The sequence below is a fragment of the Pseudophryne corroboree genome, chromosome 9 (genome assembly GCF_028390025.1).
Source record: "Pseudophryne corroboree isolate aPseCor3 chromosome 9, aPseCor3.hap2, whole genome shotgun sequence".
NCBI lineage: Eukaryota > Metazoa > Chordata > Amphibia > Anura > Myobatrachidae > Pseudophryne > Pseudophryne corroboree.
In genome coordinates, this window is record NC_086452.1 from 112,586,926 (window position 1) to 112,608,555 (window position 21,630).

The 21,630-nt window shown below is 46.2% G+C and overlaps 1 protein-coding gene across 2 annotated transcripts in view; it reads right to left on the reverse strand.

The window, feature by feature from the left end:
- The window catches only part of LOC134957687 (ATP-dependent RNA helicase A protein-like), a 699,701-nt gene that overhangs the window by 571,350 nt on the left and 106,721 nt on the right, over positions 1–21,630 (reverse strand). For both annotated transcript variants that reach the window (XM_063939766.1, XM_063939767.1), the window contains exon 7: positions 10,758–10,804. In XM_063939766.1, coding sequence (XP_063795836.1) covers positions 10,758–10,804 — 47 coding nt within the window. The remainder of the gene's footprint in view (positions 1–10,757; positions 10,805–21,630) is intronic.

Here is a 21,630-nt window from a genome sequence, read left to right on the forward strand (position 1 = left end):
CTTTTTCTGTTGGGGAGTGACTTGAGGTAAAAAGGTGGATTTCCCGGCTGTAGCCGTGGCCACCAAATCCGATAGACCAACACCAAATAACTCCTCCCCTTTATACGGCAAAACTTCCATATGCCGTTTTGAGTCCGCATCACCTGACCACTGTCGCGTCCATAAACTTCTTCTGGCCGAAATGGACATAGCACTTACCCGTGATGCCAGTGTGCAAATATCCCTCTGTGCATCACGCATATAAAGAAATGCATCCTTTATTTGCTCTAAAGACAGTAAAACATTGTCCCTATCCAGGGTATCAATATTTTCAATCAGGGACTCTGACCAAGCTACCCCAGCACTGCACATCCAGGCTGTCGCTATAGCTGGTCGTAGTATAACACCTGTATGTGTGTATATACTTTTTTGGATATTTTCCATCCTCCTATCTGCTGGATCTTTAAGTGCGGCCGTCTCAGGAGAGGGTAACGCCACTTGTTTTGATAAGCGTGTGAGCGCCTTGTCCACCCTAGGAGGTGTTTCCCAGCGCGCCCTAACCTCTGGCGGGAAAGGGTATAAAGCCAATAACTTCTTTGAAATTAGCAGTTTTTTATCGGGGGCAACCCACGCTTCATCACACACCTCATTTAATTCATCTGATTCAGGAAAAACTATAGGTAGTTTTTTCACACCCCACATAATACCCTGTTTTGTGGTACCTGTAGTATCAGCAATATGTAACGCCTTCTTCATTGCCAAAATCATATAACGTGTGGCCCTACTGGAAAATACGGTTGATTCGTCACCGTCGCCACTGGAATCAGTGCCTGTGTCTGGGTCCGTGTCGACCGACTGAGGTAACGGGCGTTTTACAGCCCCTGACGGTGTTTGAGGCGCCTGGACAGGTGCTAATTGATTGTCCGGCCGTCTCATGTCGTCAAACGACTGCTTTAGCGTGTTGACACTATCCCGTAATTCCATAAATAAAGCCATCCATTCTGGTGTCGACTCCCTAGGGGGTGACATCCCCATATTTGGCAATTGCTCCGCCTCCACACCAATATCGTCCTCATACATGTCGACACACACGTACCGACACACAGCAGACACACAGGGAATGCTCTTAAAGAAGACAGGACCCCACTAGCCCTTTGGGGAGACAGAGGGAGAGTTTGCCAGCACACACCAAAAGCGCTATATATGACAGGGATAGCCTTATAATAAGTGCTCCCTGTATAGCTGCTTTAATATATATATTTTTGCCACAATTTTGCCCCCCCTCTCTTGTTTTACCCTGTTTCTGTAGTGCAGTGCAGGGGAGAGCCTGGGAGCCTTCCTGACCAGCGGAGCTGTGTGAGGAAAATGGCGCTGTGTGCTGAGGAGATAGGCCCCGCCCCTTTTTCGGTGGGCTCGTCTCCCGCTCTTTAACGGATTCTGGCAGGGGTTAAATATCTCCATATAGCCCCCGGAGGCTATATGTGAGGTATTTTTTGCCAAAAAATAGGTTTACATTGCCTCCCAGGGCGCCCCCCTCCCAGCGCCCTGCACCCTCAGTGACTGCCGTGTGAAGTGTGCTGAGAGGAAATGGCGCACAGCTGCAGTGCTGTGCGCTACCTTAAGAAGACTGAGGAGTCTTCTGCCGCCGATTCTGGACCTTCTTCTCGTTTCAGCATCTGCAAGGGGGCCGGCGGCGAGGCTCCGGTGACCATCCAGGCTGTACCTGTGATCGTCCCTCTGGAGCTAATGTCCAGTAGCCAAAGAAGCCAATCCATCCTGCACGCAGGTGAGTTCACTTCTTCTCCCCTAAGTCCCTCGTTGCAGTGATCCTGTTGCCAGCAGGACTCACTGTAAAATAAAAAACCTAAGCTAAACTTTTCTAAGCAGCTCTTTAGGAGAGCCACCTAGATTGCACCCTTCTCGGCCGGGCACAAAAATCTAACTGAGGCTTGGAGGAGGGTCATAGGGGGAGGAGCCAGTACACACCACCTGATCGTAAAGCTTTACTTTTTGTGCCCTGTCTCCTGCGGAGCCGCTATTCCCCATGGTCCTTTCAGGAACCCCAGCATCCACTAGGACGATAGAGAAAGCAAAGTGGACTTACCGCCAATGGTTCAAGAAATCCTGCAGAAAGTTCCTTCCCCTGAACCATCTGCCCCGTAGGATTTCATGTTCACCTGTCACTGTCGCAGCCCCAGAGGTCGTCGGGTTAAGACAGCCCAAAGCGAAAATGCAGGTCCCGAGACTGCAGACGTGGAGACCTCCAAAGAACATAAAGCAGAATCGTGATTCTGACCCGTACCAAAGTATCAATTGATCCGGATGCGAAACATCCTGTAACCTAGAGGACAATTGTTCCACAACCTACCTGCTCCGGACAAGGTAGAACCCTGCTGCCGTATATGTCTTCGATGGATCCCTGAGCAAGGTTGCCTCAGGAAAACGGCAGCTTGTTGGACCGGCGATACATCGAGGGGTATACCCTGGAGATGTTCTGATACCCTTTCCTGCCGTCTGCGGGGAAAGGATAGGAAAACAAACATTGTTTGATACCTGAAATTGTGTATTCGGGCGTCTGCCGGCCGTCTACCGGAGCCTGGCCAGCTTATCCGAAACTGGACCAGTCGCTGTCATTTCGTCATCGGCGTCGAACCCTGATGGACTTGACGTGTCCGCCTCCTTTACCTGCAGTCTCAGACGAACTGCTGTATAATGCACCTGGATATTCTGAGACACAGGTTCAGACTCCACAAAAAACAGACATCATCAGTATTGTAACATGGAAGGTTAGCAAGGTTCCTTTAGAAACCTGGAGAGGTGAAATGACGTACAAGGTCTCTGGTTACCAGTGACATTACCTGTATAATCTGAGCTGTTCAAACAGGAGTGTCCTGCAGGTGCGTGGAGGGCTAAGCAGATGGCTCCACCGCATACTTCACACCTAAGAGGGAATTCTTTGACTATCCCAGGTGAGACAAACGAAAGGAGAAAAGGTGGGTTAAATAAACACAGTCCTATGTAAGGTCTGTGCTATAATGTGTGACCGACACGATTCAAATAAACTTTCTGGAGCAGCGGAGACCTGAACCAGTAACGCTGCGCTGTGGGACAGGAGTCTTAGCCCTAGGCTATAGGAGCTCTCCTTAAAGTTTTGTTTGGATTCAAACCCCTGTTCAGATACCCGCTACTAGCGTACTGAGCCACAGCGCTATTTGTCTGATGCCTTACACACATTCCCCAATTACAAATAGCATTAGTAACTAGTGACACCAAGGAATAATAAAGGGAAGGCAACACCCCGCCCTGTATGTAGTGTACCGCTAATTAAGGTGCACCCGATGTTTCTCGGAGGTTCCGCTGGCTTTTCAAAATGGTGACCAGCCTGTGAGAAAAGATGGGGGAAAATGTTATGTGGCAAGGTGGGGTATTCTGTTTCTAGAAAACATTGCGGAAGTGTTTGTTTTATCCCCTATATATGGTATTGTATGGATATATCTATATACATACCCACACACACTTAAAATAAGAATTTACTTACCGATAATTCTATTTCTCGTAGTCCGTAGTGGATGCGGGGAACTCCGTAAGGACCATGGGGAATAGCGGCTCCGCAGGAGACTGGGCACATCTAAAGAAAGCTTTAGGATCACCTGGTGTGCACTGGCTCCTCCCCCTATGACCCTCCTCCAAGCCTCAGTTAGGATACTGTGCCCGGACGAGCGTACACAATAAGGAAGGATTTTGAATCCCGGGTAAGACTCATACCAGCCACACCAATCACACTGTACAACTTGTGATCTGAACCCAGTTAACAGCATGATAATAGAGGAGCCTCTAGAAAAGATGGCTCACTACAACAATAACCCGAATTTTTTGGTAACAATAATTATGTACCAGTATTGCAGACAATCCGCACTTGGGATGGGCGCCCAGCATCCACTACGGACTACGAGAAATAGAATTATCGGTAAGTAAATTCTTATTTTCTCTGACGTCCTAGTGGATGCTGGGAACTCCGTAAGGACCATGGGGATTATACCAAAGCTCCCAAACGGGCGGGAGAGTGCGGATGACTCTGCAGCACCGAATGAGAGAACTCCAGGTCCTCCTCAGCCAAGATATCAAATTTGTAGAATTTTACAAACGTATTTGCTCCTGACCAAGTAACTGCTCGGCAAAGTTGTAAAGCCGAGACCCCTCGGGCAGCTGCCCAAGATGAGCCCACCTTCCTTGTGGAGTGGGCATTTTAAGATTTTTGGCTGTGGCAGGCCTGCCACAGAATGTGCAAGCTGAATTGTACTACAAATCCAACGAGCAATCGTCTGCTTAGAAGCAGGAGCACCCAGTTTGTTGGGTGCATACAGGATAAACAGCGAGTCAGAATTTCTGACTCCAGCCGTCCTGGAAACATGTATTTTCAGGGTCCTGACCACGTCAAGCAACTTGGAATCCTCCAAGTCCTTAGTAGCCGCAGGTACCACAATAGGTTGGTTCATGTGAAATGCAGAAACCACCTTAGGTAGAAAATTTGAGGACGAGTCCTCAATTCTGCCCTTTCAGAATGAAATATTAAGTAAGGGCTTTTATATGATAAAACCGCCAATTCTGACACCCGCCTGGCTGAAACCAGGGCTAACTCGTCACTTCCATGTGAGATATTTTAAGTCCACAGTGGTGAGTGGTTCAAACCAATGTGACTTTAGGAAACTCAACACAACATTGAGATCCCCAAGGTGCCACTGGAGGCACAAAAGGAGACTGTATATGCAGTACCCCTTTTACAAATGTCTGAACTTCAGGCACTGAAGCCAGTTCTTTTTGGAAGAAAATCGACAGGGCCGAAATTTGAACCTTAATGGACCCTAATTTTAGGCCCATAGACAGTCCTGTTTGTAGGAAATGGAGGAAACGACCCAGTTGAAATTCCTCTGTAGGGGCCTTCTTGGCCTCACCCCACGCAACATATTTTCGCCAAATGCGGTGATAATGTTTTGCGGTTACGTCTTTCCTGGCCTTGACCAGGGTAGGGATCTTCAGGATCCGGCGTTCAACCGCCATGCCGTCAAACGCAGCCGCGGTAAGTCTTGGAACAGACAAGGCCCTTGCTGGAGCAGGTCCTTTCTTAGAGGTAGAGGCCACGGTTCGTCCGTGAGCATCTCTTGAAGTTCCGGATACCAAGTCCTTCTTGGCCAATCCGGAACCACGAGTATAGTTCTTACTCCTCTCCTTCTTATGATTCTCAGTACTTTTGGTATGAGGGGCAGAGGAGGGAACACATACACTGACTGGTACACCCACGGTGTTACCAGAGCGTCCACCGCTATTGCCTGAGGGTCCCTTGACCTGGCGCAATATCTGTCTAGTTTTTTGTTTAGACGGGACGCCATTATGTCCACCTTTTGTTTTTCCCAACGGTTTACAATCAGGTGGAAGACTTCTGGGTGAAGTCCCCACTCTCCCGGGTGAAGGTCGTGTCTGCTGAGGAAGTCTGCTTCCCAGTTGTCCACTCCCGGAATGAACACTGCTGACAGTGCTATCACATGATTTTCCGCCCAGCGAAAATCCTTGCAGCTTCTGCCATTGCCCTCCTGCTTCTCGTGCCGCCCGGTCTGTTTACGTGGGCGACTGACGTGATGTTGTCCGATTGGATCAATACCGCCTGACCCTGAAGCAGGGGTTTCGCTTGACTTAGGGCATTGTAAATGGCCCTTAGTTCCAGAATGTTTATATGAAGAGATGTCTCCAGGCTTGACCATAAGCCCTGGAAATTCCTTCCCTGTGTGACTGCTCCCCAGCCTCGCAGGCTGGCATCCGTGGCCACCAGGACCCAGTCCCGAATGCCGAATCTGCGGCCCTCTAGAAGATGAGCACTCTGCAACCACCACAGGAGGGATACCCTTGTCCCTGGTGACAGGGTTATCCGCTGAAGCATCTGAAGATGCGACCCGGACCATTTGTCCAGAAGGTTCCACTGTGCGTGGAATCTGCCGAATGGGATTGCTTCGTAGGAAGCCACCATTTTTACCCAGAACCCTTGTGCATTGATGCACTGAGACTTGGTTCGGTTTTAGGAGGTTCCTGACTAGCTCGGATAACTCCCTGGCTTTCTCCTCCGGGAGAAGCACCTTCTTTCTGGACTATGTCCAGAATCATCCCTAGGAACAGAAGACAAGTCGTCGGAACCAGCTGCGATTTTGGAATATTGAAAATCCAATCGTGCTGCCGCAACACTACCTGATATAGTGCTACACCGATCTCCAACTGTTCCCTGGATCTTACCCTTATCAGGGAATCGTCCAAGTAAAGGATAACTAAAATTCCCTTCCTTCGAAGGAATATCATCATTTCGGTCATTACTTCAGTAAAGACCCGGGGTGCCGTGGACCATCCCTACGGCAGCGTCCGAACTGATACAGTTCTGTACCATAACCTGAAATACCCTTGGTGAGAAGGGTAAATTTTGACATGAAGGTAAGCCTCCTTGATGTCCCGAGACATCATGTAGTCCCCTTCTTCCAGGTTTGCAATCACTGCTCTGAGTGACTCAATTTTGAATTTGAACCTCTGTATGCAAGTGTTCAAAGATTTTAGATTTTAGATTTTAAAATCGGTCTCACCGAGCCGTCTGGCTTCGGTACCACAATAGTGTGGAATAATACCCCGTTCCCTGTTGCAGGAGGGGTACCTTGATTATCACCTGCTGGGAATACAGCTTGTGAATGGCTTCCAAAACTGCCTCCCTGTCAGCGGGAGACGTCGGTAAAACAGACTTTTGGAAACGGCGAGGGGAATACGTCTCGAATTCCAATTTGTACCCCTGAAATATTATCTGAAGGATCCAGGGGTCTACTTGCGAGTGAGCCCACTGCGCACTGAAATTCATTGAGAACGGGACCCCACCGTGCCTGAATTTGTAAAGCCCTAGCGTCATACTGAGGGCTTGGCAGCGGCGGAAAAGGGTTTCTGTTCCTTGGAACTGGCTGATCTCTGCAGCCATTTTCCTCTCCCTCTGTCACGAGCAGAAAAGAGGAACCCTTTTGTCCGCTTGCCAACCAGAACTGCGCCTGATAATACGGCGTCTTATTTTGAGAGGCGACCTGGGGTACATCCCCTCTTTTAAGGCAATACTTCCAAATGCCGTTTGGAATCCGCATCACCTGACCACTTTACTGGAATAATTGGACAACGCACTTATACTTGATGCCAGTCGGCAAATATTCCGCTGTGCATCCTGCATATATAGAAATGCATCTTTTAATTGCTCTATAGGCAATAATATACTGTCCTTATCTAGGATATCATATTTCCAGTCAGGGAATCCGACCACGCCAACCCAGCACTGCACATCCAGGCTGAGGCGATTGCTGGTCGCAGTATAACACCAGTATGTGTGTAAATACATTTTAGGATACGCTCCTGCTTTCTATCAGCAGGATCCTTAAGGGCGGCCATCTCAGGAGAGGGTAGAGCCCTTGTTTTTACAAGCGTGTGAGCGCTTTATCCACCCTAGGGGGTGTTTCCCAACGCACCCTAACCTCTGGCGGGAAAAGGTATACTGCCAATAACTTTTTAGAAAATATCAATTGTTATCGGGGGGAAACCCACGCATCATCACACACCTCATTTTATTTCTCAGATTCAGGAAAACTACAGGAAGTTTTTCCTCACCAAACATAATACCCCTTTTTTTTGGTGGTATTCATATTATCAGAAAAGTGTAAACTTTTTCCATTGCCTCAATCATGCAATGTGTGGCCCTATTGGAAATCACGGTTGTCTCTTCACCGTCGACACAGGAGTCAGTACCCCTGTCGGCGTCTGTATCTGAGGTAACGGGTGCTTTAGGGCCCCTGTATGAGACGTCTGGACATGCACAAGCTGAGTAGCCGGCTGTCTCATGTCAACCACTGTCTTTTATACAAAGCTGACACTGTCACGCAATTTCAACAGTACATCCACTCAGGTGTCGACCCCCTAGGGGGTGACAACACAATTTCAGACACTCTACTCCGTCTCCTCATCATTTTTCTCCTCATACATGTCGACACCAACGTACCGACACACAGCACACACACAGGGAATGCTCTGATAGAGGACAGGACCCCACTAGCCCTTTGGGGAGACAGAGGGAGAGTTTGCCAGCACACACCAGAGCGCTATATATATACAGGGATAACCTTATATAAGTGTTTTTCCCTTTATAGCTGCTGTATTGTTATATACTGCGCCTAATTTGTGCCCCCCTCTCTTTTTTAACCCCTTTCTGTAGTGTAGTGACTGCAGGGGAGAGCCAGGGAGCTTCCCTCCAACTGAGCTGTGAGGGAAAATGGCGCCAGTGTGCTGAGGAGATAGGCTCCGCCCCTTTCTCGGCGTCCTTATCATCCTTTTTCTGTATGTTTTGGCAGGGGTTAAATGCATCCATATAGCCCAGGAGTTATATGTGATGCATTTATTTTAGCCATATAAGGTTTTTTTATCGATTTATTGCGTCTCAGGGCGCTGCCCCCCCCAGCGCCCTGCACCCTCAGTGACCGGAGTGTGAAGTGTGCTGAGAGCAATGGCGCACAGCTGCGGTGCTGTGCGCTACCTTATCTGAAGACAGGATCGTCTTCTGCCGCCGATTTTTCCGGACCTCTTCGCTCTTCTGGCTCTGTAAGGGGGACGGCGGCGCGGCTCCGGTGACCCATCCAGGCTGAACCTGTGATCGTCCCTCTGGAGCTAATGTCCAGTAGCCTAAGAAGCCCAATCCACTCTGCACGCAGGTGAGTTCGCTTCTTCTCCCCTTAGTCCCTCGATGCAGTGATCCTGTTGCCAGCAGGTCTCACTGAAAATAATAAACCTAAACTAAAACTTTCACAAAGAGCTCAGGAGAGCCCCTAGTGTGCACCCTTCTCGTCGGGCACAGAAATCTAACTGAGGCTTGGAGGAGGGTCATAGGGGGAGGAGCCAGTGCACACCAGGTGATCCTAAAGCTTTCTTTAGATGTGCCCAGTCTCCTGCGGAGCCGCTATTCCCCATGGTCCTTACGGAGTTCCCAGCATCCACTAGGACGTCAGAGAAATATATATATACAAACATATCTATATATATCTATATACACACACCACAGTGAACCCATGCACCTAATAGGGCAGATAAATACTGTGCACCGAATAGGGTAGATAAATACTGTGCACCTAATAGGGTAGATAAATACTGTGCACCTAATAGGGTAGATAATTACTGTGCACCTAATAGGGTAGATAAATACTGTGTATTTGTAGGGTAAAGAAATACTGCACAGTAGATTTTTAATTATCAATGAGCCGAGTCCCAGCTCCTGTAATAGAGCAGATTCCCTGATCTAAATGTCTGAAATGGGGCAGAGGACTCCCCTGCAGGAGGAATGTAGCCAAAGCAAGATGTAACAATATTTCTGCAGCACACTGCACAGAAAAGCTACAAACTCCAGAGACAGGTGTGTTGCCTAGAGACAATGAGAGCTGGGAGCTGCCGCCGGGGGGAATAAGCTTTACCCCCCTCATACCTTATACATGTAAAGAATCCTCCCTGCACAGCCAGGAGAGGAAAGGAGCTTTCAGTGGCCCGGGGAGCGGGGGACTGTGGAGCGGCGTCTCGTCATGCTGCAGCGGCTGGGGAGCGGAGAAAGCCCGCCGTACAGAGCGGGAATTAGCTCCGCCCCCTCCGCTTTGGCGCCAAATTCAAATCCGCTGTATAGTAAGCGGAAAGCGCCCATGCATCCCCCGGCCGCCTGTATGCTGCGGCCGGGGGGCGATGTGCGGCCGGGGAGCGGAAAGCCTGAGCCCGCCGAACGAAGCGGGAGTTAGCTCCGCCCCCCTGCTCCGGTCACTTTCAAATTAAAACCGCACTATCATCCGGCTGCCTGTAAGTGTATATGCTGCGGCCGGGGAGAGTGTGTCCTTTGCTGGAATCGAACCCTAGCTCGTGGGCATCGTAACCATAGGTGTTACCACTCTGCCATGAGAGCTATGCTAATTATTACACAGATATATGATATATGTAAATGTATCACCCGGCTGCCTGTATGCTGCAGCCGGGGGGTGAAGAGCGCTGAGCCCGCTTATAGAGCAGGCTGAAGCTCCGCCCCCCACATAATGGCGCCAATTTCAAATTAGTAAGCCTTTTATGCACTCCAGCCTGTCTGACTGGAGAGTATAGGGGAGCCTGTCCATCCATGTATTAAAACACTGAAACTGAAAAATGTAAAAACATACATCAGTCTGGAGAGGGGGAGAATGTACTCACCGCTTCCTTCCGTCAGGCGTTTCGTGTGAAAGATAATAAAGAAAAATAATAAAGAAAAAAGAAAAAATTCTTCAGCTAAACCCAAGTGAACCAGCTACCTCGGGCACTAAACTAAGACTGGCTTGGAGGGGAGATAGTAGGGGAGGAGCTAGCCACAGTGTGAGAATTTTAAAGTGCCAGCTCCCAATTACTGCCTACTATTTCCCCATTGTAACTACGCTCCAGTGGCCCCTAGTGGATGAAGGAGAAATATAAATAAATAAAATCACAAGATTTAATGCCATTCTAAAATGTGCTTTTTAATGGAACACAGACGTTCCATTAAAATGCCGGCAGATGTCACTGCTGCAATAACTGTGCATGGAACACTGTATTTTGTAGTGAGGAGAATATATATATATATATATATTTTTTTTTATATTATTTATTTTTTTAACTATTGGCAGCATATAAGGAATTCACATTTTTTTCTCCAGTTTAAAACTGCACCCAAGAATAATATCATAACTTACTTAGTCCAAGCTGCTTAACAGGCAGGGTCAGTTCTGCAACAAAGCTCCTGTAGGGACAGATGGATGTTGAAGGGTTAAACATGCTATATGAACTGTTATGTGCTTGAATAGACACGTACGCACTCTCTACAGGATACCCTTATCTGTTCATACAATACAAGGCTTGTTTGTGTCTTATCTTCAAGGACAGTTCCATACCAGATCAAACCTGTTATTTCTACTTCTGTGTGTTACTAAATATCCTGTGTTACAAACTTTCATAGATGTTTGAGACGCTTGCAGAAAACCCATATATGGAAATCCGCCTGATGCACTATCTCTGTATTTCTGCCCAGTAACTATCACTGAGCCAATAAGGATGTAACATATGTCACTCACATCCTATGTGCAAACTATATAATCTGTTATTGTGTACTTAATAAAGCAGAGTAATTCTTAACCATTGACTCGTGTATTCCATATCACGTTAAGTCTTGCTCTCACTGGTACCAAAGAGGTCATCACATCGAGGGGGCACAAAAAGGGTTAATTCCTTACAGCTGGGGGCTCAGTCCGGAATCCAGCCGATCGTCCCCTGATCGGTAAGATAGAGAATTTTGTTGTCTGTCTTGTCCGCTAAGGGATTGCGACCATCTACTGGATCTGAACTCACTCCGTGTTCCGGGAACACGTGACAAGGTAATATTTAAGTCCGGGACTTAATGTTACGTAGTTTTATGTAAAGGATTTTTTTTTTTTTTTAAAGCGTCATAAACAGGTATCAGGGATATTATAGAAGGACCAGGGGTCCACGTATTTAAAGCGTCATAAACAGGTATCAGGGATACCATAGAAGGACCAGGGGTCCGTTCTTAAGGCGCCATAAACAGGTATCCGGGATACCATAGATGGACCAGGGGTCCAAATAACAACGCCTCCTCGATTTGATCACCTAAATATTTGTATGTCTGTCTTATAAGTACTCATATTGTAATTTTTCTATTAAGGACACTCAGTGAACGGGTGGTAAGTGCACGGACGCTGAGTGCCAGAGGACATTGTTGTTTACAGTGATTTTAAGTACATTTGAAAGTTGATTTGTAACAAATAACATTGTCCACGATTGCAGAGATATTAATTGTACGGGTGGTAAGTGTACGTACATTTGGTATCACAAGTTGTACTGTTGTTGTTTTCTGTTCCCGGTAGTTTGTGTAGAGAATATGCACTCCCACATGTTACCAATGATCTATGATCAGATCAGCTGAATGCATACATAGACTATTGTTCCCCTTCCCTGTTATTTGTGAATTCTTTTAGAAATATATTGCGTGGGTGGTAAGTGTACACGCACTATATGACACTGTTTGGAACAATCTATGTTTTTTTTTTTATGATAAAGATTGTTATTAATTCAGTTTAGACACGTTAGTTACTTATTGGTAATATGGGATCAGATCAGAGTAAAGAGACTGAATACCCCCCTCCCCTCCCGGGAGAGACCTGCAAGGAATATGTTGCTCGTATCTCCCCTACAAATTACTACCTTGTTAACCCCTGGCTAGACAATTTAGTGGGATGAACTGAGTGAACATCTGGACGCAGTGTTTAAAACCCGCTCGTCCCTAGCAGTAGCTTGCAAACAGAAACCTAGTGAGAATGTGACTGAATTCTGGAAGAGATTTAAAAAAATGCTGGTCAGAGGAAGCAGGTCTCACCCTAGTAAATACTGACAGCTTACTTATTTCCACATTTATAAACAACCTACTGCCTTCTGTGACCTTGACAGTAAAACAAAGTGTTTCTAGTTGGACCTCAGACAACATTGAGGAATTCAGTAAACATTTATATGAGAAGGAAGCAGCAGGCTGTTTTGACATTAAAAAGACTACTCAAAACGTACTGACCCACAGTTTTCAGAACCTCCGGAGGCAACACAGGAACCCTCGCCCCCAGCGGGACACCCCACATAATAGGGGTCCCCCTGCACCTCCAAACAGACGACATACATCCTGCTTTAACTGTGGCAAGGATGGACACTGGGCTAGGGACTGCCCCTACCCCCTTAACAAACCTAGGCAGCCATCAACTGAATCTGCCCCCCTTAGCAACGTTCCCAGGGACCCCCCAAGGTTCCAGATTGACTGGTAGGGACAGCCCCGCTGACGGGGCCCGGAGGAGGGTGTCCCGACTTTCATGCAGCTCACAGAACACTGGAAGGAACCCCCAATGATCAATCTAGGTGTCAATGGAACAAGTGTCCCATTCCTGATTGACAGCGGGGCCACCACCAGTGTTCTGTGCAGGGACCAGTACCATGGGCCCCTGAGAAAGTCCGCTCCTTCAATGAGAATCAATGGGATACCCACAAAAGCTTACTCCACTGTACCTATCCCTATTGACACACCACGGGGACATTACATAGGGACTCACTCATTCACTGTCATACCTGACTGTCCAGTTAACTTGCTGGGAGGAGACCTCCTTACTGAACTACAGATAACCATCACCCCTACTGGTGGGGGTATGGACATAACCTCACCACACTTCCCCGTGCTCACTGAGACCACTGAACTAGATACAATAGACCCCCTTGTGTGGGAAGAAGGTCCCTTCGACACAGGCCTGATATCTTGTACCCCCTACAAGGCCACACTGAAACCTGATGTACACCCCGTTTACCAGAAACAATATCCATTGTCTAAAGAAAAAATGGATGGTCTAAAGCCCATGGTAGAGCAATTCTTAAAGCAAGGCATTCTCAAACATGTAGTATCCCCATACTGCACACCAGTTAACCCTGTAGCTAAATCAGATGGGACTATAAGGTTTGTACAAGATCTTAGGGCAATTAATCAGCTAATTGTTCCTATTGCACCTATTGTACCTGATGTACACTCACTCATCTCAGCCATCCCTGTACACGCTGCATTTTTCTCAGTAATTGATTTAAAAAATGCATTTTTCAGCATACCAGTGGACCCTCAGACACAATTACTTTTTGCTTTTTCTTTTGAGGGCAAGCAGTTCCCTGGCACCCCCCCTATGGTTCTGTCCTGCTACAGTATGCAGATGATCTGCTTCTCTGTAGTCAAACAGAGGAGGCCTGCCGAGAGGATGGTATATCACTGTTAAACTGGCTCTGTGAATATGTCTAAAACAAAAATGCAATGGTGTAAAAAGCATGTCGATTATTTGGGTTTTGTACTCACAGAGGGAGAAAGGAAAATCAGTCCACAACGCATTCAGTCTGTATTGGGCCTGGTCACCCCAACTACTCAGAAGGAAATGCTATCCTTTCTGGGCATGATTAATTATTGCAGACAGTGGATATCTGATTGTTCCTACTATGACAATATCTTGAGACAAGCCACTCTCAATGACAAACCTAAACAGATTCAATGGTCACAAGAAATGTTAACTGCATATGAAAGTCTAAAATGTATGTTGGTAAAAAGTCCGGCACTGGGCCTCCCAAACTATGTACTACCGTTTCATTTATATGTAAGGGACAACTGTAAAACCATGGCGGGGGTACTGACTCAATTTCATGGAGGCAAGCTGCGCCCCGTGGCATTCTTTTCCAAAGTAATGCCTGTGTCGGTCCAAGGTATGCCTGCCTGTCTTCGGGCACTAGCGGCCTGTGCAATGGTAGCTGAAATGGCAACTACACTCACCCTAGGACACACCACTGTACTTCACACAACCCATGATGTTTTGGCCATTCTTAAAGGATTACATACACAACACATGTCGGCCCAACGCCTTAGTGGCTATGAAGTACAATTGCTGGGAAATCCCTCCCTCACCATCAAGTATGCTAATACAACTTCAGGTCCTGCCCCTATTCTAAACGCTCTTCTTGGTCTCAAAGGTCCCCAAGATGACTTGCCCGACGACCATGACTGCTGTCTGACCATAGAGACTGAGACATCTCCCAGACTGGACATGTCCCCCATACCTGTTCCTGGCTCTGACCATGTTTCTGTTGACGGCTCTTGTGCTAGACCAAATGACTCCACATACCAAGCCATGGCCGTCATAACCCCACCCATGATAGATGATCAGTATCTATTTACTGAACTCCAAGTTTCTGCCTCCCCCAAAGATTTAGCTGATTGGTTGTTTCCAATAATGCAGAAGAATCCTAAAACAGGATTAATCTGCAAAGAGGGGAAACCATGTATACCTCAAGCAAGCCCTCCCTATCATACTAGCAGAAATCAGAATAACTCCCCAGAAAACCCTAGGTTATTCACCTTTTGAAATACTCATGGGAAGACCCTTCCCCACACCCTGGGCTAAGAAACCATTAGTAGTACAGGAAGGAGACTTAGAGCTCATAAGGGAAGAATACGTCAGGTCCCTCATAACAAAACTAGATGAGATTGAACATAAGGTTGCTTGTAAAAATCCTTCTAACCCACAGGAACCAGCACATCCTTTCCAGGTCGGAGACAAGGTCATTGTGAAAGTGCTCCCCAGGAACAAAGGTCCAGGAGATTTTGCCTATGGTCCAGAGACAGACGTTGTAGCAGTGACCAGAACAGCTGTCCTTACTGAGGAGGGGCCCACCTGGATCCATGCATCCCGAGTAAAGAAGATACCCAGCCCAAACCGCGAAGCAAGTCCAGGAGAGGTACTAACGGGGGCAGACAGCCCTGACCTCCAACGAGGAGAGGTACTAACGGGGGCAGACAGCCCTGACCTCCAACCAAGATGACCTCACACATGGAGAAGATGATTGTGAACCACGGACCCCGCTGGGCATGTGTTATCCTAACCCTCATCACAGTCCTAACACTTCCCTGTAGAACTGAGGTTAACATCTCACAAAAGGAAGGGGTGACCACCTTATGGTATAACTCCTCCAACACACACGTAGCCACCTATGTCTTAGATTACTTTCTGTTCTCCAAGCTTGCTGAAGCAAAACACTCTATACACAAAAAAAAAAGAAAATCAGGAATATCTGAGACAGTTTATATTTGTGTTACTGATTCATGGTGGGGATACAACTGTGATTCCTGGGGATCTGTGGGGTGGAACACAGGAATTGACTGGGGGTACAGACCATCAGACGCTTTAAATAGATGGAGCCAACCTGATGGAATACCTCTACTCTCTAGAATGTCTATCTTTAAGATGGACGAGGGCCTAAGTGCATATAGGTTCAGATTAAACATAGAACGCCCCAGCAGAGCAGATAATGGTACCTATGTAGTTGGAATATGGTGGGGAACAGGGTACTATAGCGAAAGGCAAAGCTTTCATTTATGGGACATGTTTAACAATCCAGCGTATCAGTCTAAGGCTATCCCCCAAGGCAAACCCCTAAGGCCTCATATAGCTACCTTCAAGGATATGATAGCCATTAACAATCCCACCTTTGAAGACATCCTAGCTATTGAAACTGGTTTCTCTGACATCAATTTCTGGTTAGAATGGATGAAATATAGCGCCAATAAACATAATAAAAGTAACTGCTATGTTTGTGGCAGATCTAGGCCTCACCTAGGCACAGTGCCCCTTAATATACCCCTAGAGCAGGAAAGTTGTTTTTTCAGCCTTTACAACAGCACCAAAACCAATGACAGCCAATGTGAAATGTGGAAAAAGGAATACCCCATACTCTCAAAAAACCCCAACCCTGGTAACACAATAACTATATACCCAGGTAACTACACCTGCTACAACTCCACTAGCCACTCTGGTAAGGATTTTAAAAATTTTCCTCCTGGATACTGCTCAGAAACACGTAACACCATCCTAGTTAATCAAACCAAGTCCCTAGGGGACATTTATTATATCTGTGGAGATTTAAAACTCAGAACTAGATTAGATATCCCATGGAAAGGTCAATGTGCCTTAGCCAAAATAATTATGCCATTACACATACTCCCAACTAATGAAGGTTCCCCTACCTCAAACACTGCTCCCACACATAGAAGAAAAAGGGAAACTCCAATAGGTAGCTTCAATCCACATGTTTATATTGACACAATTGGGGTCCCAAGAGGGGTGCCAGACGAATTCAAAGCTAGAGATGAAGTAGCTGCAGGATTTGAATCCTTAATCCCTATAATAACTGTCAATAAAAATGTTGCATGGATCAATTATATCTACTATAACCAACAGAGATTCATTAATGATACCAAAGTTGCACTCAAAGGTATAGCTGAACAATTAGAAGCCACCTCCCAAATGACATTCCAAAACCGTATGGCCTTAGACGTGATACTGGCTGAAAAGGGTGGAGTTTGTGTCTACATAAAACAGGTAGAAGGATGTTGTACCTTTATCCCTGACAACACAGGGCCAAATGGTAAAGTTACCCTAGCCATAAAAAAACTAGATGATTTATCCATAGAGCTAAAAAAAAAAAAAAGAATTCAGGTATTGATAACCCATGGAGCCAATACTTTGGTTGGTTTGAAAATTGGAAACAGGGTCTTGTTCAACTAGGAATCTACATATTGATTGTAATAGCAATTTTTTGTGTTGTTTTCTTTTGCATTATACCCTGCTGCAGAAAACTCGCCACAAAAGGTATTGAAAACTCGCTTATGTATGAAGCCGTCCTTACAATCCCTCCTAACTCCCCTGCAGCCTATAAGCAATACCTAACTGAATATAGAAATAAAAAGCTCCATGTAAAGAATCATGTTATATAAAAATATGATTCTAAGAGGGGATTGAAGGGTTAAACATGCTATATGAACTGTTATGTGCTTGAATAGACACGTACGCACTCTCTACAGGATACCCTTATCTGTTCATACAATACAAGGCTTGTTTGTGTCTTATCTTCAAGGACAGTTCCATACCAGATCAAACCTGTTATTTCTACTTCTGTGTGTTACTAAATATCCTGTGTTACAAACTTTCATAGATGTTTGAGACGCTTGCAGAAAACCCATATATGGAAATCCGCCTGATGCACTATCTCTGTATTTCTGCCCAGTAACTATCACTGAGCCAATAAGGATGTAACATATGTCACTCACATCCTATGTGCAAACTATATAATCTGTTATTGTGTACTTAATAAAGCAGAGTAATTCTTAACCATTGACTCGTGTATTCCATATCACGTTAAGTCTTGCTCTCACTGGTACCAAAGAGGTCATCACATCGAGGGGGCACAAAAAGGGTTAATTCCTTACAGATGTCAGGATTTCATTCACATCAGAGCCGACATCCCCACTCCTAGGTCACTCTCATAAAATCCTCCTTGTACTTCTTGTGACCACAAACAGAGTACTTGGCTCCCTCTCAGAACAGCTCAGTGTACATGTACGTGCAACATATGGCCTATTGCCTAAAATACAATACTAATACAAGGATTTCAATGAAGATTTGATTGTATGGGACATTCCAGTGGTGTTAACTGCACTGCACTTCTGAGCAAATATAATCAAAAAATGAAATCACAACTTTAATAAAAAAAACTAAAGCAAAGGAATACACTAAAAAGATCACAAGAGTAACACTATAGGGTTAGTGGCATTTCCTGCGAAGAACTAGTAGAATGTCCTCCAACGCAGGAGCACTGACCTGCAGGACTCTCCCCAGCAGACTGGGCCTGTGTGTTTCTCAGCCGACCTTTTGTTCACATGAAGAGTGTGACAGCAGGAATCAGCAATCAGTCATTCCTTAGACATGGAATTACTTCGCACAGCCTAATAAAACCGGATATGCTAGGCCAGTGTTTCCCAAACTCTGTGCCGTGGCACCCTGGGGTGCTTCGGGGTACTTGCAGGGGTGTCTTGGGTTAGTGGTCCAGGAAAAAAAAATAAAAAAATGGGATTTTCGTAATTACCGATAAATCCTTTCCTGAAGCCACAGGGAACACTGGAACATGCTGACACTGGGGTATAGACGAGTGGCTACAGGAAGTCTGACACTTTAAATTTTAAAGAAGTGTAAAGGCTCCTCCACCTCTGTCCCCCATCAGCCCTCAGTTAAGAATTAGCAGAGAGGAGACGGGACTAAGTAGTAGTAGAAAACACTAGAACGAGGAGAGAGAAAAGCACACATGAACAATTAACACTCTCAAACTTGAACAACAACAGAGGCAGGTGAACAGTGCTGGGCAGGCGTCCAGCGTCCTCTGTGGCTTCTGAGAACAGGATTTATTGGTAAGTACCAAAATCCCATTTTCTCAGGCAGCCACTAGGGGACACTGGAACATGCTGACACTGGGGCTGTCCCAAAGATTCCTCCCTGGGCGGGAGATCGCTGAGAAACCTGCAACACAAGGTGGCCAAAACTAGAAGCAGAAACCGCAAACTGTCAAACTTGTAAAATTTAATAAAAAAGTATGAATATGAGACCAAGCGGCCGCCCGGTAGAATTGAGTCGTGGTGGCTCACGACGCCCCTACAGAATGTGTTGAGTAAACAGAAATGGACACTGGCTGCCACTGAGCCTTTTGAAGATAAGCCTGACGAACCGTCATGCGACTCCATGGTGCCAAGTCGCTTCGTAGCTGGCCACCCCCGGCGGGGTGCATCATAAAGAATAAAGCATTCGACTTCCATAAGGGCTATCTTCGGGCAACATAAATCTTCACAGCCAGTACTACATCCAGAGTTGAAAGCGTACCAGAAGCATCCCGTAATGACGGGATCACAATCAGCTGATCGATAGGGAAAACTGAAACGACCTTCGGAAGAAAAGACAAATGTGTCCTTAATTCAGCTCTGTCTTCATGGAAGATGAGGTAAGGTGGTTTGCAGGACAAAGCACTCAACTCTGAAAACCTCCGAGCAGAAGCCAATGCCAGTGAGAAGACAATCTTCCATATTTGGCATTTGAGATCTACCTCCTCCAGAGGCTCTAAGAAACTAGACTGGAAGAAAGCAAGCACGAGATGCAAGTCCCAAGGTGCTCGGGGTGGCACAAATGGAGGCTGTAGCCTTGGAACTCCTTGATAGGAAGTCTGAACTTCTGGAAGAAGCACCAATCTGTGCTGAAAGAAGATTGACAACGTGGAAACTTGGACCTTCAGAGATCCCAGATGGAGTCCAGAATCCAACCGTGCTTGAAGATAAAGTACAAACTGGGACAGTAGAAAGGACAAGTAGAAAAGTTGTGATGTTCGCATAAAGCCACATAAGAATGCCATATGCGATGGTAATGGGCTGCTGTAACTGTTTTTCTAGCCCTTAACATTGTGGGAATAACAGTATCTGGAATCCCATGATGGCTCAAGATGGTGGCCTCAATACCCACCCCGTTAAACACAGTCGCAGTTAATAGGGGTGAACGAAAGGACCCAGTTGTAAACAGATCCTGTCGTAGAGGCAGTGTCCTCGGATCGTCTGCCAGAAGGGTGCGCAAGTCAGAAAACAAAGCTCTTCGAGGCCAATATGGTGCCACTAGAATCAACGTGGCCAATTCACTCTTGATCTTCTTGAGAACTCGAGGAAGCAACGGAAATGGTGGAAACAGGTAGACAAGGTCATATAGCCAAGGAACCATTAGAGCATCCACAGCTTCTGCCTGAGGATCCCGTGTTCTGGACACGAACCAAGGAAGTGGGTGCAGTCCAGAAGCACATTGTAGATCGCTCTCAGATCCAACAAATTTATCAGTAACTGAGATTTCTGAGGTGACCAACCACCCTAAAACTGCAAATCCAATACCACTGCACTCCATCCTTAGAGAATGGCATCTATGGTAAAAAAAATCCAATCCCATAGTCAGACTCTCCTGCCGGCTGTGAAATTGTACATCTGAAGCCATCTGAAGTGACACTCTGGTTCGAGGAGTTAAACGTATCAGTTGATGAAGGGTTAAGCAAGACCCCCAACACTGATGCAATAGGACCAGTTGAAAATGACGGGAAAGAAAATCGACCGAACTGTAGGGCTCGAAGGCAGCGATCATCATCCCCAACAAACTATTGCACAAGTGTACCGAAACTGTCCTCAGCTTGACTAGTTTCTGAACCATTAGGCGGGTACTCTGTGCTTTGTCCTCCGGTAGGAAGACTTTCTGTGTATTCATGTCCAGTATTATCCCTAGAAACTGAAGACGCTGTGACGGTAGAGGGTTGAATTTCTTGAAATTGATTATCCAAGCGTGTCTTACTAAGACGTTGTAAGCTAGCAGAGCATGCTCCAGAGAAGAACTTCGGATAGCACCTTTATTAGCGGATCGTCTAAGTAAGGGAGGATTGTAACTCTCAATGACCTGAGATGAGCAATTAAGACTGATATGATTTTAGTAAATATTCTGGGAGCTATAGAGAGTCCAAATGGTAAGGTCCTGAATTGAAAATGGTCCTGTTTTGCAATGAAAAACGCTTGGTGTGGTTCGCAGATCGAGATATGTATGTACGCATCCTTTATATCCAGGGATACTAGATATTACATGGGTTCTAAGCTTGCGATGACCGAAATTATTGATTCCATCTTGAATTGGAAATAAGCCAGAAATGGATTCAGGGACTTTAGATTCAGGAATGCTGTTATCAATCCGTTCGGTTTTGGAACTACAAAAAGATTTGAATAGAAACCCTGCTTTCTTTGGTGAAGTGGAACCGGCATTAACCGCCAGGTACTGGTTTGCCCACTGGAGGGCAATCCTTTTGTCTTGCGCTATGGGCAAACCTGTTGTGAAAAACTTGGCTGACGGTAAAACTTTGAAATCTAGTTTGTATGCCATGGATACGAGATTGCAACCCACAGATCCGTGGACCGGAGAAACCAATTGACCTGAAAATTTCGAAGGCTGCCACCCAGCCTGTCATGCAGTCTCTTCTGCAGGTTTAGGTTCTTGGCGACGGCAACTGGTTGCAGTTTACCACGTCCACTACTTCTCTGAGGTGAAGACTTTCCTCTTCTTTAAAAGGCCTCTGCTGCCCGAAAGTAACAAAAGGATGCCC